This window comes from Triplophysa rosa, linkage group LG21 (genome assembly GCF_024868665.1).
Source record: "Triplophysa rosa linkage group LG21, Trosa_1v2, whole genome shotgun sequence".
NCBI classification, from domain to species: domain Eukaryota; kingdom Metazoa; phylum Chordata; class Actinopteri; order Cypriniformes; family Nemacheilidae; genus Triplophysa; species Triplophysa rosa.
Window position 1 is genome coordinate 10,786,357 of NC_079910.1, and position 15,538 is coordinate 10,801,894.

The following is a 15,538-nucleotide window of genomic DNA, read 5'->3' on the forward strand; positions in this document are numbered from 1 at the left end:
TATCCTATCAATATGGGCCAACATTTCTAAAGAATGCTTTCAGCACCTTGTTGAATCAATGCCACGTAGAATTAAGGCAGTTCTGAAGGCGAAAGGGGGTCAAACACCGTATTAGTATGGTGTTCCTAATAATCCTTTAGGTGAGTGTATATGCCAAATAGTTAAGTTACTTTGGAGAGCTTTTCATGATTTCTATTATTAGAACACATTTTATACTTTAGAAAAGCTCTTGAATATTAAATACTTCATTATTCACACTTTAAACATCAACATGAGCACAATTATTTTAGCTTAACATCATTTCTAAAAGTTTACTTATTTTATTATTTCTACTTTAATATTCTAGAAACTTTGTAAAATGAGTATACCGTTTTGGATCCCATTTGAAATCCGTCCAATTTGATACAGACTGTATCTCCTACTTTTGCTTTGCTTGGCGTCATTGAGAGTTTCGGTCCTTTTGGAGCAGCTTGAAAACAAAGTAAACAACTTAAGTTGTTTTCAAAGTGTCACGGCAGAATGTGGGTTAAAGTGATAATTCACCCAAATATAAAAAATCTTTCATAATTCATTCTCATGTCATTTCAAAGCTGTATGACTTTCTTTCTTCGGCATAACACCAAAGATATTTTGAAGAATGCTGGTAACCAAACAACACTGACAAAAAACCACAGAGACGTTTCTCAAAATATCTTCTTTTGTGTTTCAAAGAAGAAAGTCACGTACAGGTACAATATGAGGGTGAATAAATGATGTCAGAATTTGTATCTTTGGGTAAGCTATCCCTTTAAAGTATTCCATAACTTCACTCTGCATCATACTGTACAATATACAGTTTACTAAATACCAAATATAAAATACTTTACAATGCACTTAATTTTTTTGTTTTTTATTATACAGTACATACACAGTAAACTAGACCTCTTCAGTGACTGTTTTGACACTCACACAGTGTAACCTCTGCCTTCATTGGCATTGAAAGGGCAGGGTGATTGACTTCACAGCTGAACAGAGCTTCATTATCCAGCTGTGGGTTCAGGTGCCAGGTAAGCTCAGCTTGGATCTCCAAAGTGCCATCATGAAGTTCAGACTGTGTATGGTTGAAGAAATACAACGGACTCGTGCTCAGCACCCAGCGAGGGAACTCTCTACTGATCACAGTTTCTGGGATGACCTCAGTGGTAGGACTGGGTTCCTCTTGAACAGGAGCTCCAGACGTGTGGCTGCGCTGGGACCTGTCCTTATCCACACGCACGGGTTCGCTGTATGGGCCCAGAAAAGAAAGAGACTTCTGGATCTTTGTATCGTCCAGTTCTCGGCTGATAAGGGGCTGGTTGTTTTTGGCTGCTAGCAAGCCTCGGCTTTCTAGCTTCTCAGAGGAAGACTGGACTTCGATTAGTTCTCCATCCCTTTTGAAGTACACCTGGGTTTAGAACAGAAATCAATGCGAAGGAAACCGCATGAGAAACTAAGGTCATGAAATGAATTATAAATGAAACACATTATTATGCATTATGATTTGTGCATGTCTGTCTGTATTAAAATGATTGTATTGATCTACTAACCACAGGGGCTGGTTTTCCTCCAGTTACTGTGCAAAGCAGTGTGAAGTTTTGAGCTTCGTAGCGATTGAAGCGAGCTGGCTGGTTTGCTGCTACAACAGATATAGATTTTGGTGGAGCTATGAAAAACAAAGACATTGAAAGATCACTATAGGATTTCAAAGGCACAGAAAGATTGCAGTAAAGCATTCACAGCAATTATTCGTGTCTTTTACTCTTGGGAACAATTGTGCCTCAAGCATGTAGATCCTCATTTAATGTGGTTTTTCTTTATAACCAAATAAGCGCATTAGTTCAGCAAGATCTATTTCACAATAGCATAATCATGTGTTTTTAGGGTACAGTATAATCACTGTAAAATCTCCATGTCATTCTTTAGTAGGCATTAACTGAACTCTCATAATATCTCAACTCACATGTCATGGCATATTGTATATCTGTTGGGAGTTACTTATTAATTAACCAGCGAAAGCTGAAGGTATTTATTTCAATACCCTGATGAATATTCTCAGAGTTCGGGCATGTGCGTACATGAAATACCACAGATGTGTGTTTGATATTTAGAATATTGTCCTGGTTTTGGAATAACACATTTAAAGGGATAGTTCACAAAAATGAAAAGAACAACGGCATCATTGGACCCCATTGACTTCCACTGTAAAGACACAACCAATCAAACATTTCTCGAAATATCTTCTTTTGTGTTCCACAGAAGAAAGTCATATACAGGTTATGAATGACATGAGGGTAAAAAAATGATGACAGAATTTTTATTTTTGGGTGAACTATCCCTTTAAAGAAAAACGTCTTGGTTACGGATGTAACCTCAGTTCCCTGATGGAGGGAACGAGACGTTGTGTCGAGCCGACAGATGGGGTTCGCTCTTGAGAACCTATCAACTTCTGACTAGTTTAGAAAAGGCCAATGAAATTGGCGAATGAAATTTGCATGCCGGACTCCGCCCCCGGATATCCGGGTATAAAAGGGAGACGCCGTGCTGCATTCATTCACCTTTTGGTCTGAGGAGCCTTAGCATCCCTTGACTGCTGCGGCGGGCAGCCAGTGTTGTGGCAAGAAGGACACAACGTCTCGTTCCCTCCATCAGGGAACTGAGGTTACATCCGTAACCAAGACGTTCCCTTTCTGTCGGTCTCTCGACTTGTGTGGAGCCGACAGATGGGCTTCCTATGGAAAACGCCACAGCGCTGTGCCGCGTCACAATCTCTAGCGGAGCGACGCTGACTGGCCTGGGCGAGTCAGACGTGAGCGCTAGCGCGAAATTGTAACCGTCCAGTGGAGAGGTAGGGGGTCCCAGAGCTTTTTGGAAAAAGGTGGAAAGCACCTGCCACCGGCCGTCACGGGCGGAGGCCTTGATTCTCTAACAGCGAGAAGCCGCCCGGCACTGTAAGGGCCAATGGGTAAGCATTATTCCCCCTGGGGGAAAAACGCTACAGAGAGCACTATCCTACCATAGAGAGGAATTAGTGCAGACACCACATGGTCTCACCATCAGGGGAGAACTCATGGGAAAACGTGCGGACTGAAGGAGTTAACAGCAAGGTGGAGGTCCACCTAGGGAGGTCATGGGTTTCCGAGGTGGGAACCATTCATGAGGATACATCAGACGGAACCACCCATGGGGGGGGGTTACCACGTCTGGAGCACTAGGTCCAGTTAGAGCTATGTGGTAGATAACTCAACTTTTCCCCAGCTTAAGGAGGCAGGGCTGCTCTGCCCAGCCTGCCCCCAGGAGGGTGCTTACTGATGGATGGAATGCCTGTTCTTTACCCAGTGGGGAAAGAAGGGAGGCATAATAGCCGCTGATCCCCCTAGAGGAAGGGGAAGGGCTTTCGCAGGCGTACGCCCTACCGGCTGCCGGTCCTACACGTTGCCCTGCAGGACGCGGGCTGACACTGGTTCCACGCGTAGGTATTAGAACCTCGCGAAGGTGTTGGGCGTAGCCCAACCCGCAGCTCTGCAGATGTCTGCCAGAGAGGCGCCCTGAGCCAGTGCCCATGAGGAGTGTGCCTCACTCCTAATGGGCAGGGGCGATCTTGAGATCGGTATGCCGTAGCGACGCCATCCACGATCCAGTGCGTCACCTCTGTTTGGAGACAGTCCTCCCCTTCTGCTGACCTCCAGAACAGACAAGAGCTGCTCAGAGCTTCTGAAGCTCTGCGTGCAGTCCAAGTGGAGGCGCAGTGCGCGTACTGGACACAACACAGACGGGGTTGAGTCTTCCTCCCCGGTGGGGAGCACCTGCAGGTTCACCACCTGGTCTCTCGGGGTAGTGGTGGGAACTTTGGGCACGTAGCCAGGCCGGGGTCTCAGGATAACGTGAGAATCACTGGGCCAGAGTTCTAGGCAATCTGTGGACACGGAGGGTGCTTGTAGGTCCCCTACCCTCTTGGAGGTGAGCGCCATCAGGAGAGCTGTCTTTATCGTGAGGTGAGAAAGAGCGGCAGCTCCGAGGGGCTCGAAGGGGGGGCCTCTTGAGGCCCGCCACCTAGGTCGCAAGAGGGTACGGAGCGCAGATGAGGCGGTAGCCTTCTCGCGCCCCCTTAGGAACCTAATGACCAGGTTGTGCTGTCCCAGAGGCTTCCCAGCAACTGGGTCATGATGAGCGGCCGTAGCGGCTACATACACTCCTAGTGTGGAGGGGGGAGAGGTTACTCTCCAGTCTCTCTTGAGGAAGGGACAGCACGTTCCCGATCGAGCAACTCCGTGGGCCTTCTCTTCGAGAAGAGCACCAGGACGAGAAGAGGCGCCACTTATGGCGTATAGCCGCCTAGTGCCTGAGGCCCTAGTCTGAGTGGTGTCCCAACCCCCGGGGGTGGGCCACTCAGGATCTCCTCGTCCCGTCCAGACATGGAAGTTCCAGGGGTCTGCCTGGTATGCCACAACGTGCCCCTTCCGGCCCCGGGATCGGCCAGGGGGGAGTTGTTGTCAAAAGCCTTATCTCCGAGAACCAAGTCCGGTTGGGCCAATAGGGCGCAACTAGTACCACTTGATGCTCCTCTTCCCTGGCCTTGCACAAGACCTGTGCAATGAGGCTCACTGGGGGGAAGGCATACTTCCGCTTACCCCGCGGCCAGCTGTGCGCTAAGGTATCCGTGCCGAGGGGTCCCTCGGTCAGGGAGTACCAAAGCGGGCAATGGGAGGAGTCCGGGGAGGCAACAGGTCCCCCTGTGCCTGGCCGAACTGCTCCCATATGAGCTGGACTGCGCGGGGATGGAGTCGCCACTCTCCGCGAGGCGTCGACTGATGAGAGAGCGCATCGGCTGTCTGGTTCAGGTCGCCTGGGATACGTGTGGCTTGCAGGGAGCTGATCACCTGCTGACTCCACAGGAGGAGGCGTCGGGCGAGTTGTGTTAGCTGCCGTGAGCGAATGCCACTCTGTCGATTGATATACGCCAAGGCAGTTGTGCTGTCTGACCGGACCAGCATGTGCTTGCCCTGCACGAGAGGCTGCAGCCTCTTCAGTGCAAGTAGCACAGCCAACAACTCTAGGCAGTTGATATGCCAAAGCAGGCGGGGTCTCTTCCACCGCCCCGACACTGCGTGCCCGTTGCACACGACACCCCACCCCTGCAGGGAGGCAACCGTCATCACACGACGTGCCTTGCTGCTCTAGGGGGATCCTGTCCACCAAAAAAGGTCATTGAAGACCGGGGGTTGGGGTGCGTCAGCAGAGAGGCGTGATGACCATACGCCTGCTGCTGGTGTGCCACGCTCTCCAGGGAACCCGACTCTGTAGCCAGTGTTGGGGCGGTCGCATGTGCATCAACCCGAGGGGTATCACCCCCACCGAGGATGCCATGTGCCCAGGAGCCTCTGAATTGTTTCAGGGGGACCGCTGACTGCCTGAAGTGCTTCAGGAAGTTCAACACTGACTGACCGCGCTCTGAGTCAGTCACGCTGTCATGGGGACGGAGTCGAGTTCCATACCAAGAAAGAGGATGCTCTGCACAGGGGAGAGCTTGCTCTTTTCTCAGCTGACCTGTGGTCCCAACCGATCTAGGTGCCGGAGCACTAGGTCCCTGTGTGTACACAACAGATCTCGTGAGTGTGCCCAGATGAGCCAGTCGTCGAGATAGTTAGTACCTGCACACCTCTCTCCCCGAGGGGAGTGAGGGCGGCTCCCCCAATCTTCGTGAAGACTCGTGGGGACAGGGACAGACCTAAAGGGAGGACTCTGTACTGATATGCCTGCCCTCGAAAGCGAGACATGAAAGTAAGCGTCCTTCAGGTCGATTGCCATGAACCAATCTGGGCATCTGGTAGATGCCAGGATGTGCTTCTGCGTAAGCATCCTGAACGGCAGCTTGAGTAGGTGCCTGTTCAGGGTACGCAGATCTACCAACCCCCCTTTTTGGGGACGATGAAGTACGGGCTGCAAAACCCGTTGAACATTCCGGCTAGAGGGACGAGCACGATTGCTTGCCAGAGGGCTGGTGACCCTGGCCCGAAGCACAGGAGCATCCTAACCTCTGACTGAGGTTGAAAGGATGTCCTGAACTTGAGTGGGCATCTGGTAAGTTGTATCGCGTAGCCGAGACGGATCGTATCCCGTAGCCACCGTGATGGTTTGGGGGCTCTAGTCAGGCTCCCAGGGACCGAGACAGGGGCTAGGGGTATGATCTGCTTCATCGACCTCCCAGGGGGTGGTTCGATGGCGAGCATTGGTGCCCTTGCACAGTGTGGAGAGAGGAGGCAGCTTGGCCCGCAGCAATGTAAGCTCTCGACACCGGAGATGCCGAGACCCTCCATGCTTTGGACGGGAGTCTAGGTCGAGCCCCCCAGGTGGCCGCCGCCTGCGGGCATGAGTGCACCGCGGCGGCATGCTCCACCTGGGGGACATCGACGTATCCTCTAGCTGCCTCACCCTCGAGGGAAGAGAGGGTGACAGAACTTGTTTGACGTGAACGTGCCGGAAAGGGGCATTCCAGGTCTTACTAAGTTCTTCATGCACTTCTGGTAAACACAGCACTGGGGGCGGGCGCGGCTCCAACCCGAGGCACCATGTAACCAGCCGCGAGCGCTGGGAGAGGTAGTGCGGGCACTGCAACCCAATGCTCACGGCGGTCCGGGAAAGCATGGCTGACATTTCGACTTTCGCCTCTTCCTGGGCTTGACCCCCCGATGGAGGGAGCCCGAGGAATCGTCGGAGTCGGATGGCAGTACGTCACCCCCCGATGCTGCAAGAGACATCTCATCACCACGCATCGTGTCCGAATACGTGGTTGAGGAACAAGACGGTGGGACCGTCTCCTGGGGAATGGTCAGACGAGCTAGACGAGGTGCGAACAGTCCGTGAGCCAGTGGCTGGCGGATTAACGCTCACAGTAATCCTCATATCACCCTCGCTGCTTGCCGTAGCGGGCAGCAGGGCTGTAGTCCTGCCGTCACGGAACAGGGAGCAAACGAGGTGGTGGCTGAGTCCCGTGGGAACACAGCCACCTGTGACGCAACGTCTGAATCGTCAACCGCCCGCAGTGCGGGCAGGACGTAACCACAACGTCTGCCCCAGCATACTGGAAGCAGACACCATGTCCGTCCCCCTGCTCGATGAGTGTGTTGCACCCATGAGAACAGCGGGACATGCCACGCTGGAGAAATTTGCTCTTTTAGAAAAAAACACTCGAACACTCCTGGCACTGCCGAGACGCCCAGGGGAAGTCGCTGCAGGAAGGGACCGTCCGCTGCACCACGTCGTAAGATTCCAGCAGTAATTCGGCGCAGAGTTTGAAGTCTCGAAGTCGATCAGTGTGAAGGCTCCGAAGAACAAAACGTGAGTGAATGCAGCATGCCGTCTCCCTTTTATACCCGGATATCCGGGGGCGGAGTCCGGCATGCAAACTTCATTCACCAATTTCATTGGCCTTTTCTAAACTAGTCAGAAGTTGATAGGTTCTCAAGAGCGAACCCCATCTGTTGGCTCGACACAACGTCGAGAGACCGACAGAAAGGGAACACATCTTTGTTATTTTGTTTAACAAAAAAATGATTGAGCATCATAATGACCATTATTTTATTATTAATAATAATAAATAAATAAATATTTTTTGTAAATAAATAAAAATGACTGAATTTTTACAGTTGATTATTTTTTACATTGTAATTGTTTCGTGTTATAAATAACATTAGAGCACATGTTATTTGGCTACCCTAAGCTTCAAGGTTCCGAGCAGTAACTTCATTGTTTATTTAGATTAGATTAGATTAGATTCAACTTTATTGTCATTACACATGTACAAGTACAAGGCAACGAAATGTAGTTTAGGTCTAACCAGAAGTGCAATAAGCAAGTGCAGGATATACAGTTGTGCATAAATACATAAATACAGGATAAAGCAAAATTATTTATTTTTTATAGATAACTTTTATAGATAAGTCACAATAACCTACACATAACATTAAGTGTGATGCTCCCAGACGCCAACACCACCGTCTCTCTAGACGCCCTGTCGTAGATCCCCACATGACATTCATATGGTCCGTCATCTTCCATTTGCACCTCAGGGAGTCTGGGGACATAGAGGAACAATATGTCTAAACATATAACAGCAGTCATATAAATATCAGGGTGCGTGCTGTGAGAAAGCCAAGTACACCAAAAAGCCAAATAATATCTTCTATTATTACACAGGTCTCTGGAACACTCATTTCTGGTTGGTCAGTCGCACCATCCAGTGGTCCAATATTTCTCAATACATCTCGTATGTCCAATTTCTTATGTAGTAAGCCGCTGTGTAATAAGTGGGTGTTATCACAAAATGAAGCCCTTCAGCGTGATACAAGGTCCCCCTGCTGTGCAGCAGGGTCCTGAGCACCACGTCTGGGTTTTTTTTGCGATAACCGGCTGACTGTACATAATCCCTTACTAAGCTTCTGGATATAACTATAACCTGACGGTTGACTGGTAAACAAGGTCTTCTTTTCTGCGGAAGTCCTCTATGTGAGAAAAATTGGTGTTGTACATGGCATCATAGGTGAAGATTTTCAGTTTTGAGGTGCCACCTTCCATCACCTGCAACAACAATGACAACATACAATGACGACTAAAGCAGGTTGTAAAAATATAAGTTCATAGAAATACAGAACAACTTCAATATAAAAAAATGCAATTGTTCAGAATTTAACTGTTTTTTTTAACCAATTTTTCACATAATATAGCCTAATGCAAAAACTGTAATTTTACAGAATTTGACTGATAATTAACATATTTCTGAACAGTCAAATTACAGGAAAATACTTCAAAGATTGTAATGTAAGGTTACGTGACAAAACTGTTATTTTACTGGCGACCTAACTGCTATAAAATTAAAAAATGTAAAATGTCTAAGTGGCCAATGTGGGTTTGTTATATTAGAGTCTGACTGTCTGTGGAGGCTGATACAATAGAAGTAAAGCTCATCATTTATGATTTTGTAAGTGATTAAATAAACACGCACACTGCTGGCAATGATGTGACAGTTTGATTCCATGTGTCATGGAAATGGTTTAGCAAACTGATGGGTTTTAATTGAATCCTCCATCCGTTAGCTCATCAAAACTGTCACTCATGAATCTGTGTGGTGAGATGAAAACCGCTTGTCCTAAATTCACTGAGCTATACCCTCTTAATCCTGAATACATTTATATATTTTTGTCAGCTTCCGTCGTTGCTAATATCACACAACAGCTAGTACACTGACACAAGTGACACCTTTTCAGGTATGCTGTTATAAAAAGCATATCACGCAAAGATAGCTCTGTCCCCACTTACCCGAAACCACACTATCTCTCGTAGGTTCCCATCAGTCCTGAAATTACACTTCAAAGTCACTGTGTCCCCCATAACCACAGGAGGCAGAGGCTCAATGTTGACTGTTAAATAACCTGGAAAAAAGAACAGTCACTTTTAAAATGCTTTATTAGAGTGTTCTCAGATCATACGGTCGTCACTTAAAACACTCTTCATTTCCAAAACCTTAAGTTGTTTTGAAGCACCACGTATAACCTCCTCCAAGAAGGTCGTACTGCTATGACAGTGAAATTATAGAACATAATGAGGAATGTTTCAGATCAAAAGCATGATTGTCAAAACCAATGATAATGGACATATCGAGAAGTGGAAAAATACGTTTTCTCAGTCCTCATTAACTTTTTATCTATGTACTGGAAGAAATAGCAGACTTTTATCACAGCACCCGACAGGTACTGTACTTAATACCAATGTAGAGAAATTTGTTCCAGTAAAACTGTCTATATTTCAACCAATGTTCCCAATGTCAGACGCATCTTTGCTTTACACCCATTACATCTCTGACACTTAAACAAAAAAAAAAAAAACAGTCAGCCACTCCACAACAACACCCATCTGTTAGAATGTAATTGAAAATATGTTGCATATATCATTTTTATCGTATCATATAGTATTACATAATAGCTGTCACAAGGAAAACATTCTTTGCAACACTTGATCTTCTTGAGCCATGACATTCATCCGTCAATGGTGCCAGGGGCCGTTTCCTTGGATACATTGTTAAATAAAATCCCTCAATTTGAAAAAGAAGCCGTGTCCTGCTGCGTGTTGCAATTTCATTCAAACGGTCACCATGTACCAAGCACAAATCAGTGTGGGAGGCAATCGGCCTCTAATCTGTCACAAACAAACTGACCTACAAAGTCTCACCGCTCCACCGTATAGGCTTTTTAACTGCGACATCAGCGAATGGATTACTTTTTTTCCTTCTGTCCCTAATCCATGGTATTTTTCTCCCCATCGACCAAGAGATTCTGCAAGCTGTTCCGCATGCAGTGTTGGTCATGCGACCACCCATGCCAGTTCCTCATGCCATCATATACTGATGAACAAAAGCTAGAGTAGAGTATCATATAGAAGGCTTAAGTGGAGATCATGTATAGTCGCAAAGTACATATATGCACATTTGAGATCGCAATAATCCTGTGAAAAAGTTCATATTTGGTCAAATGCGACATTTGCCTGAGATGTTGCAAAGGTGATGTGCATCAATTAGTTAATAATAAGTTTTCATTTATGTTTAAGTTAGGCTGTTTAATGTAACCACGCAATGGTAAAGACACATTAAACTCTAATAATGTTGCAAAAAGTTGTCATGTATGGTAAACTACACAACTATGAGTTGAGTCTTGTGATGACATCAGTTGGGTGATGTACCCAATATAGTCAATGATATTTGACATAATTTACCCTATAACATTTCCAGGTCAATTACTCAACAAAAACCCCCTAAACCAAACGTCAAAAACAATATGATGTTGTGCATTTCAAAGTCTTAAAGACAAAGAACTAAATGAACATACTATTTACTCTATATTGTATTTATTCAACATTAATTATATTTATTGCGTTTATTGTTCTGCAATAATTGACCTTCAATTACTATTAGAGCACCCCCTCAGCCTCCCTCCAAAAATGGGTCAGAACAAAAGATTAAGCTCTATTCTCAAAATAACCACCCATCAAAATCATTAGACAGGTGTACCGGAGTCAAAACAATCCAGAAACCAACACGTTTTAATACTTCAAATGGTTAGAACAGATGTATATGCATATACTGTACATGTATACAGAATGATCAGGGTGTACATTTGTGGTCTGGGAAAAATCACACCCCTGCTGAAAAAAATAACATTACAAATACCAATGGTTTCCATTACAAACACCATTATGAACCATCAGCTTTTTGCCATTAAAACCTAAATACCTTTATATTGTGTATTGGGCCCGATTTAATGGTGTAGCATCTACCATAACATCCCAGCAACTGAACCCATCACATTACCAGTACAGAGACCATTACAGTTTGCGTTTCACAAATACCCAATTCCCAATATAATACATTACCATTTCTTTGAAGGTTTCTATATTTCTTCAGCAGGGATGCTTGTGAAGTCTCGTTTAGCAAAGCATAAAAAGTATCTCTTCATTATATCAAACTCAGAGCGGTTTACCAAATATATGTTACAGCTGACAGGCTCACACCGCTGCTGTCCACAGCCTAAGCTCGCTCATGTCCTGATGTACACAACCACGACATACATGAAAGAAAGTATAACTTACCTATAACGAGATCCAGCAGATCAGCACACAGCAGCAAAGATAAAGCGATTATACTCATCTCTGTTTTATGGTACTTTTAAAAATCACACGATCGCGCAAGAATGTCAGCACTCCGTTTTAATGTCATGTCAATCTCCATACAAGGCGGAGATGTTGAGAAATTTGTCGTTGTTCTGCCTGTAATGTCTCATTTTGTTCTCCTAGCAGACTACAGCCTCCTCGCGCTTTTGCTCGGGCGGAGACAGATTTGAATGAATTCATTCTCTCGCGAGCGCGCTGCTCCCTCACCGAGCGCGATTATTAAACCCTACCGCGCGCACTCATAAACATAGGCTATAGTAGCCACGCTCGGTAAATAAATAACCTTGAACTATAACGGATTTACAACAAACGACTAAAACCTATTAAAATGTTGCATAATTCTATATTAAGGTTTTAAGAAACGAATAATAAACTGCTGTAGCAACACTTTAAACGTATAGCTTATGCACGTCTATTTTATGATCCTATAAGAGCAAACATGACATTTATATAGGTATATCAACACAGTACGTTACAAAAGGAAGAGCATCATATCATTCAATTAGTCGAAATGAATATCTTCATTTCCCACTAGATGCAAAGCAATAAGCATCCTTCATTAAGAAGCCTTGATATGAGATTCTTCATACTATCATCTACAGCACCACATAATAAACTACTTTGACAGAGAAAAATACTGCCCTGAAGGTAAACCCGACAAGGGTGCAGATGAGAAAAGGTACCAGGGTTATTTGATAATGGACTAGCCTGACTTTTTTTGAGCATCAATACATCCTGTCATTTATTTGATGGCTGGTGAAATGGGAACAGCACAAGTTGATGGATTCAATGAGCACGCAGAAAACCTCCACTACGCCACAGAACCAGGAGTGACTGTTAGACAGCTCTTATAAATCCTGACAGGTCAGTTTTATTCTGTGGCTGCCAGATATGTGATATGGCAACCTCTTCACGTACTGATGGTGTCACAACTTGCATATATTAAACACTGGCTGAGGTGCGCAATGTTTGCTGATATGTTTACGGTTATTGCTGGCAGTGGCAGCTCAGAGATAAAAGCCTGAAAATCTGCTCAGATTCAAACGAAAATCTGCAGCATTCATTTATGGATCTTTTACACACAAAACGATTTACTGTTGACTGGGACACAAAACGCATTTAAATAAGAAATAGTAACAAGAAAAGAATGCAGGAATGCAGAAAGTATAATCATAGTAATGATTTATTTTTTTAACAAAGTGACCTTGTGGACAATGAGAATCATGATAAACAAGTACCTTGCTTTTCTGAATTATGAATCGCCTATATTCACATTTGACTAAAATAACATTAAAACACATTTAAATAGGACTCCAAATATTTTGCCATCTTTTCAGTGGCATTATCGTGCACCTGGTAATAATGCATTATTTTTTGTATAACATCTGAAACACAAAACAACAAACACGTACCCTGATTCCTTGCATGCAATGAAATCTGATCATTTGGTGGCATTAGTCATTCGGTGATATTGTGAATTATATTATTCTTTTATATTTAGTTGTGGTGCATTGTATACTAAGCACATGCTGTTATTATGAAAAATGAATATCGAATGGTGCAGTTATGTGGAATGAGTAATTCCTCATAAGCCATTCAGACACATAGCACACAGTCTATTTGTCCTTCGGTGATCCGACAATCCCCCACTGCTGCGAGAACACCTCACGCATTGTAAAGGGATGAACGTGTATTATATCCTCAAACTGAAATGGGTAACTGCCAAACCATAAGCGTTTTCTCATTAGAGTCAGGAGAGCTGGATGAGTTTGCAAGCCGGCGGAAGCCTTTTCCACCAGATATAACAGCAGTTGATGTTACCTTCTCCCTCCGCGCTGCTTCCTTTGAGGAAGGTCCAGGGTCCCTGACCCATACCTCCGGGTCATCACTCAGCTCATAGATGGAGCCGTCCTCCAGGGTGTGCTCCAAAGAGTCTGGCGTAAAGTCTGAGGCGTCCTCAGGCCGGGCGGTCAAAAGCTTACCAGGGAGCTGATATGTGGAACGCAGGTGGTACTGTAGTAACACTCCTTTGGGTTTGGCATCTCCCTGCGGAGAGCAATCTACCTGCTGGAGGGATTCCCGAGACGAGCCTGTCACCTCTTTATCCTCCCCTCTGCTATTTGAATCCCCACCCTCCACGGCAGAATCCCGCTTTAGAAAATCATGGGATAAAATGCTGGAAGTGGCGACTAGAAATTCAACCGGGCCATTGTGAGCATTAAGTGAGGTCATTCCTTTGCCTGTAGGGGAAGATGGGCGAGTTTGTGTTTGGCAACAAAAATAAAACCTCAGATACCATTTGTTTGTTTCAGATGTGGCTCACCTGTTATTTTGGGAATGCCTTCTAGTTTGGGCACCGGCAGGGTGACAATGACGCCCTGGGCTGTCCCCACCCACAACAGACCCTGGCAGATGAGTAGACTGGTAACACATACCGTTTTTTGGCCTGCGGGAGAAAAAAAGCACCGCAGTGTCACTGCTTCTAACCACGGCAAACAACAGAGCTTTGACACTTTTCAAGGTCTGTGTGTCATGCGATTGAACATTTTTCATGCTAAATAAATGATTTTCTGCACTATACTCATATGTGGGACTTGCCAGGGCTTAGATATGCGGAGGGTGTTGAAATGTTGATCTCTTGGAGGTGCTCCAATGTTTCAGTGTGAAACAGACGTAGGGATATTCCTTCTGAAAACGCCATCCACACTCCTCCTCCAGCACGCACCATGTGGGTCACGCTAACCATAGCATCCGGATGAGCTTCAAAACTCTAACAGTCACAAAAACAAACAAATATATAACTCAAGAGTGTGATGGTACATGCACCTCACAATGACAAATACTGTACTGTATGTTATCAAGTCTCTCTCTTGAATTCTCAGAGGACCAACCAAGTAAAACAATCATAATTCTCTAAGCTTTTAAGAAAACCTTGAGTTTTTATTTAATTAAGTTTTTCTGTACAGCAATTTATTTTATATAATTAAATGCAGAATTCACTTTTAACAGCACAGTAACTATTTATATTAAAAAGTTGATATAATTTCCACATGGATACTTTAATTAAAATATAATATGGATAGTTACGGAGTAACAAATTATTTACAGTACAGTATAGGCACAAAGATTGTGTGTGCGCGCGCGCGTGTCTGTGTTTGTCCTGGTAAACCCTACAGTGTGGGGACCAAATGCCCCTACAAAGATTAGTAATACCAATTTTTGATCTTGTAGGGACATTTTTTGGTCCCCATGACAAAAAAAGCTTATAAATCCAAACTAACTTATGTTTATTTAATTTAATGCAAAATGCAGAAAAGTTTGTGTGATGGTTAGGTTTAGGGGTAGGGTGAAGGTTAAGAGGTTAGAATATACAGTTTTTACAGTACAAAATCATTATGTCTAAAGTCCCCATGAAGCATGTAAAACCCAACATGTGTGTGATTGTGTGAAAAGGGGCAGGTCTTAGATACTGTATAATTTCCACTCAGGGAGTGATCATAAGCTATCATATTATGTTATCTTATATGTATAAAATAGTATAAAAACAATTTAACCAACATATTGCCATTGTCTTGCATTGCAATTGTGTCAACTCTTTCAAAAAGACATCATTTTTAAAGAAAACAATATTTAGTATGATTATACTATCGTTTTGAAGTCAAAGATAAAGTTGTCAGTTGAAATCAAGAAAGATAAAGTTATTTGTTCTTTTCTCGTTTATTAAATTATGCGAAGTGTTAATGTAGGCCAGTTCTATTATACGCACTGTTCAATTATGTATGTCATTATAGTGCATGTTAAAACA

The 15,538-nt window shown here is 44.6% G+C and overlaps 2 protein-coding genes across 10 annotated transcripts in view; both read right to left on the reverse strand.

Moving 5' to 3' along the window:
* Window positions 1–329: 329 nt before the first annotated feature.
* On the reverse strand, window positions 330–11,889 carry igsf21b (immunoglobin superfamily, member 21b). Its single transcript, XM_057319771.1, has 7 exons — window positions 11,653–11,889; window positions 9,331–9,443; window positions 8,471–8,592; window positions 7,971–8,089; window positions 1,566–1,681; window positions 949–1,423; window positions 330–469 (listed from the first exon to the last, which is right to left on the reverse strand). The coding sequence occupies exons 1-7, from the start codon at window positions 11,708–11,710 to the stop codon at window positions 330–332; spliced, it is 1,143 nt and encodes a 380-aa protein (XP_057175754.1). The 5' UTR covers window positions 11,711–11,889.
* A 1,019-nt stretch (window positions 11,890–12,908) lies between these two features.
* Window positions 12,909–15,538, reverse strand: part of arhgef10lb (Rho guanine nucleotide exchange factor (GEF) 10-like b) — a 28,529-nt gene continuing 25,899 nt past the window's right edge. For all 9 annotated transcript variants that reach the window (XM_057362966.1, XM_057362959.1, XM_057362961.1 and 6 more), the window contains 3 exons: window positions 14,332–14,503; window positions 14,057–14,179; window positions 12,909–13,973 (listed from right to left, as the gene is read on the reverse strand). In XM_057362966.1, coding sequence (XP_057218949.1) covers window positions 13,435–13,973; window positions 14,057–14,179; window positions 14,332–14,503 — 834 coding nt within the window. In that variant the 3' untranslated portion in view covers window positions 12,909–13,434. The remainder of the gene's footprint in view (window positions 13,974–14,056; window positions 14,180–14,331; window positions 14,504–15,538) is intronic.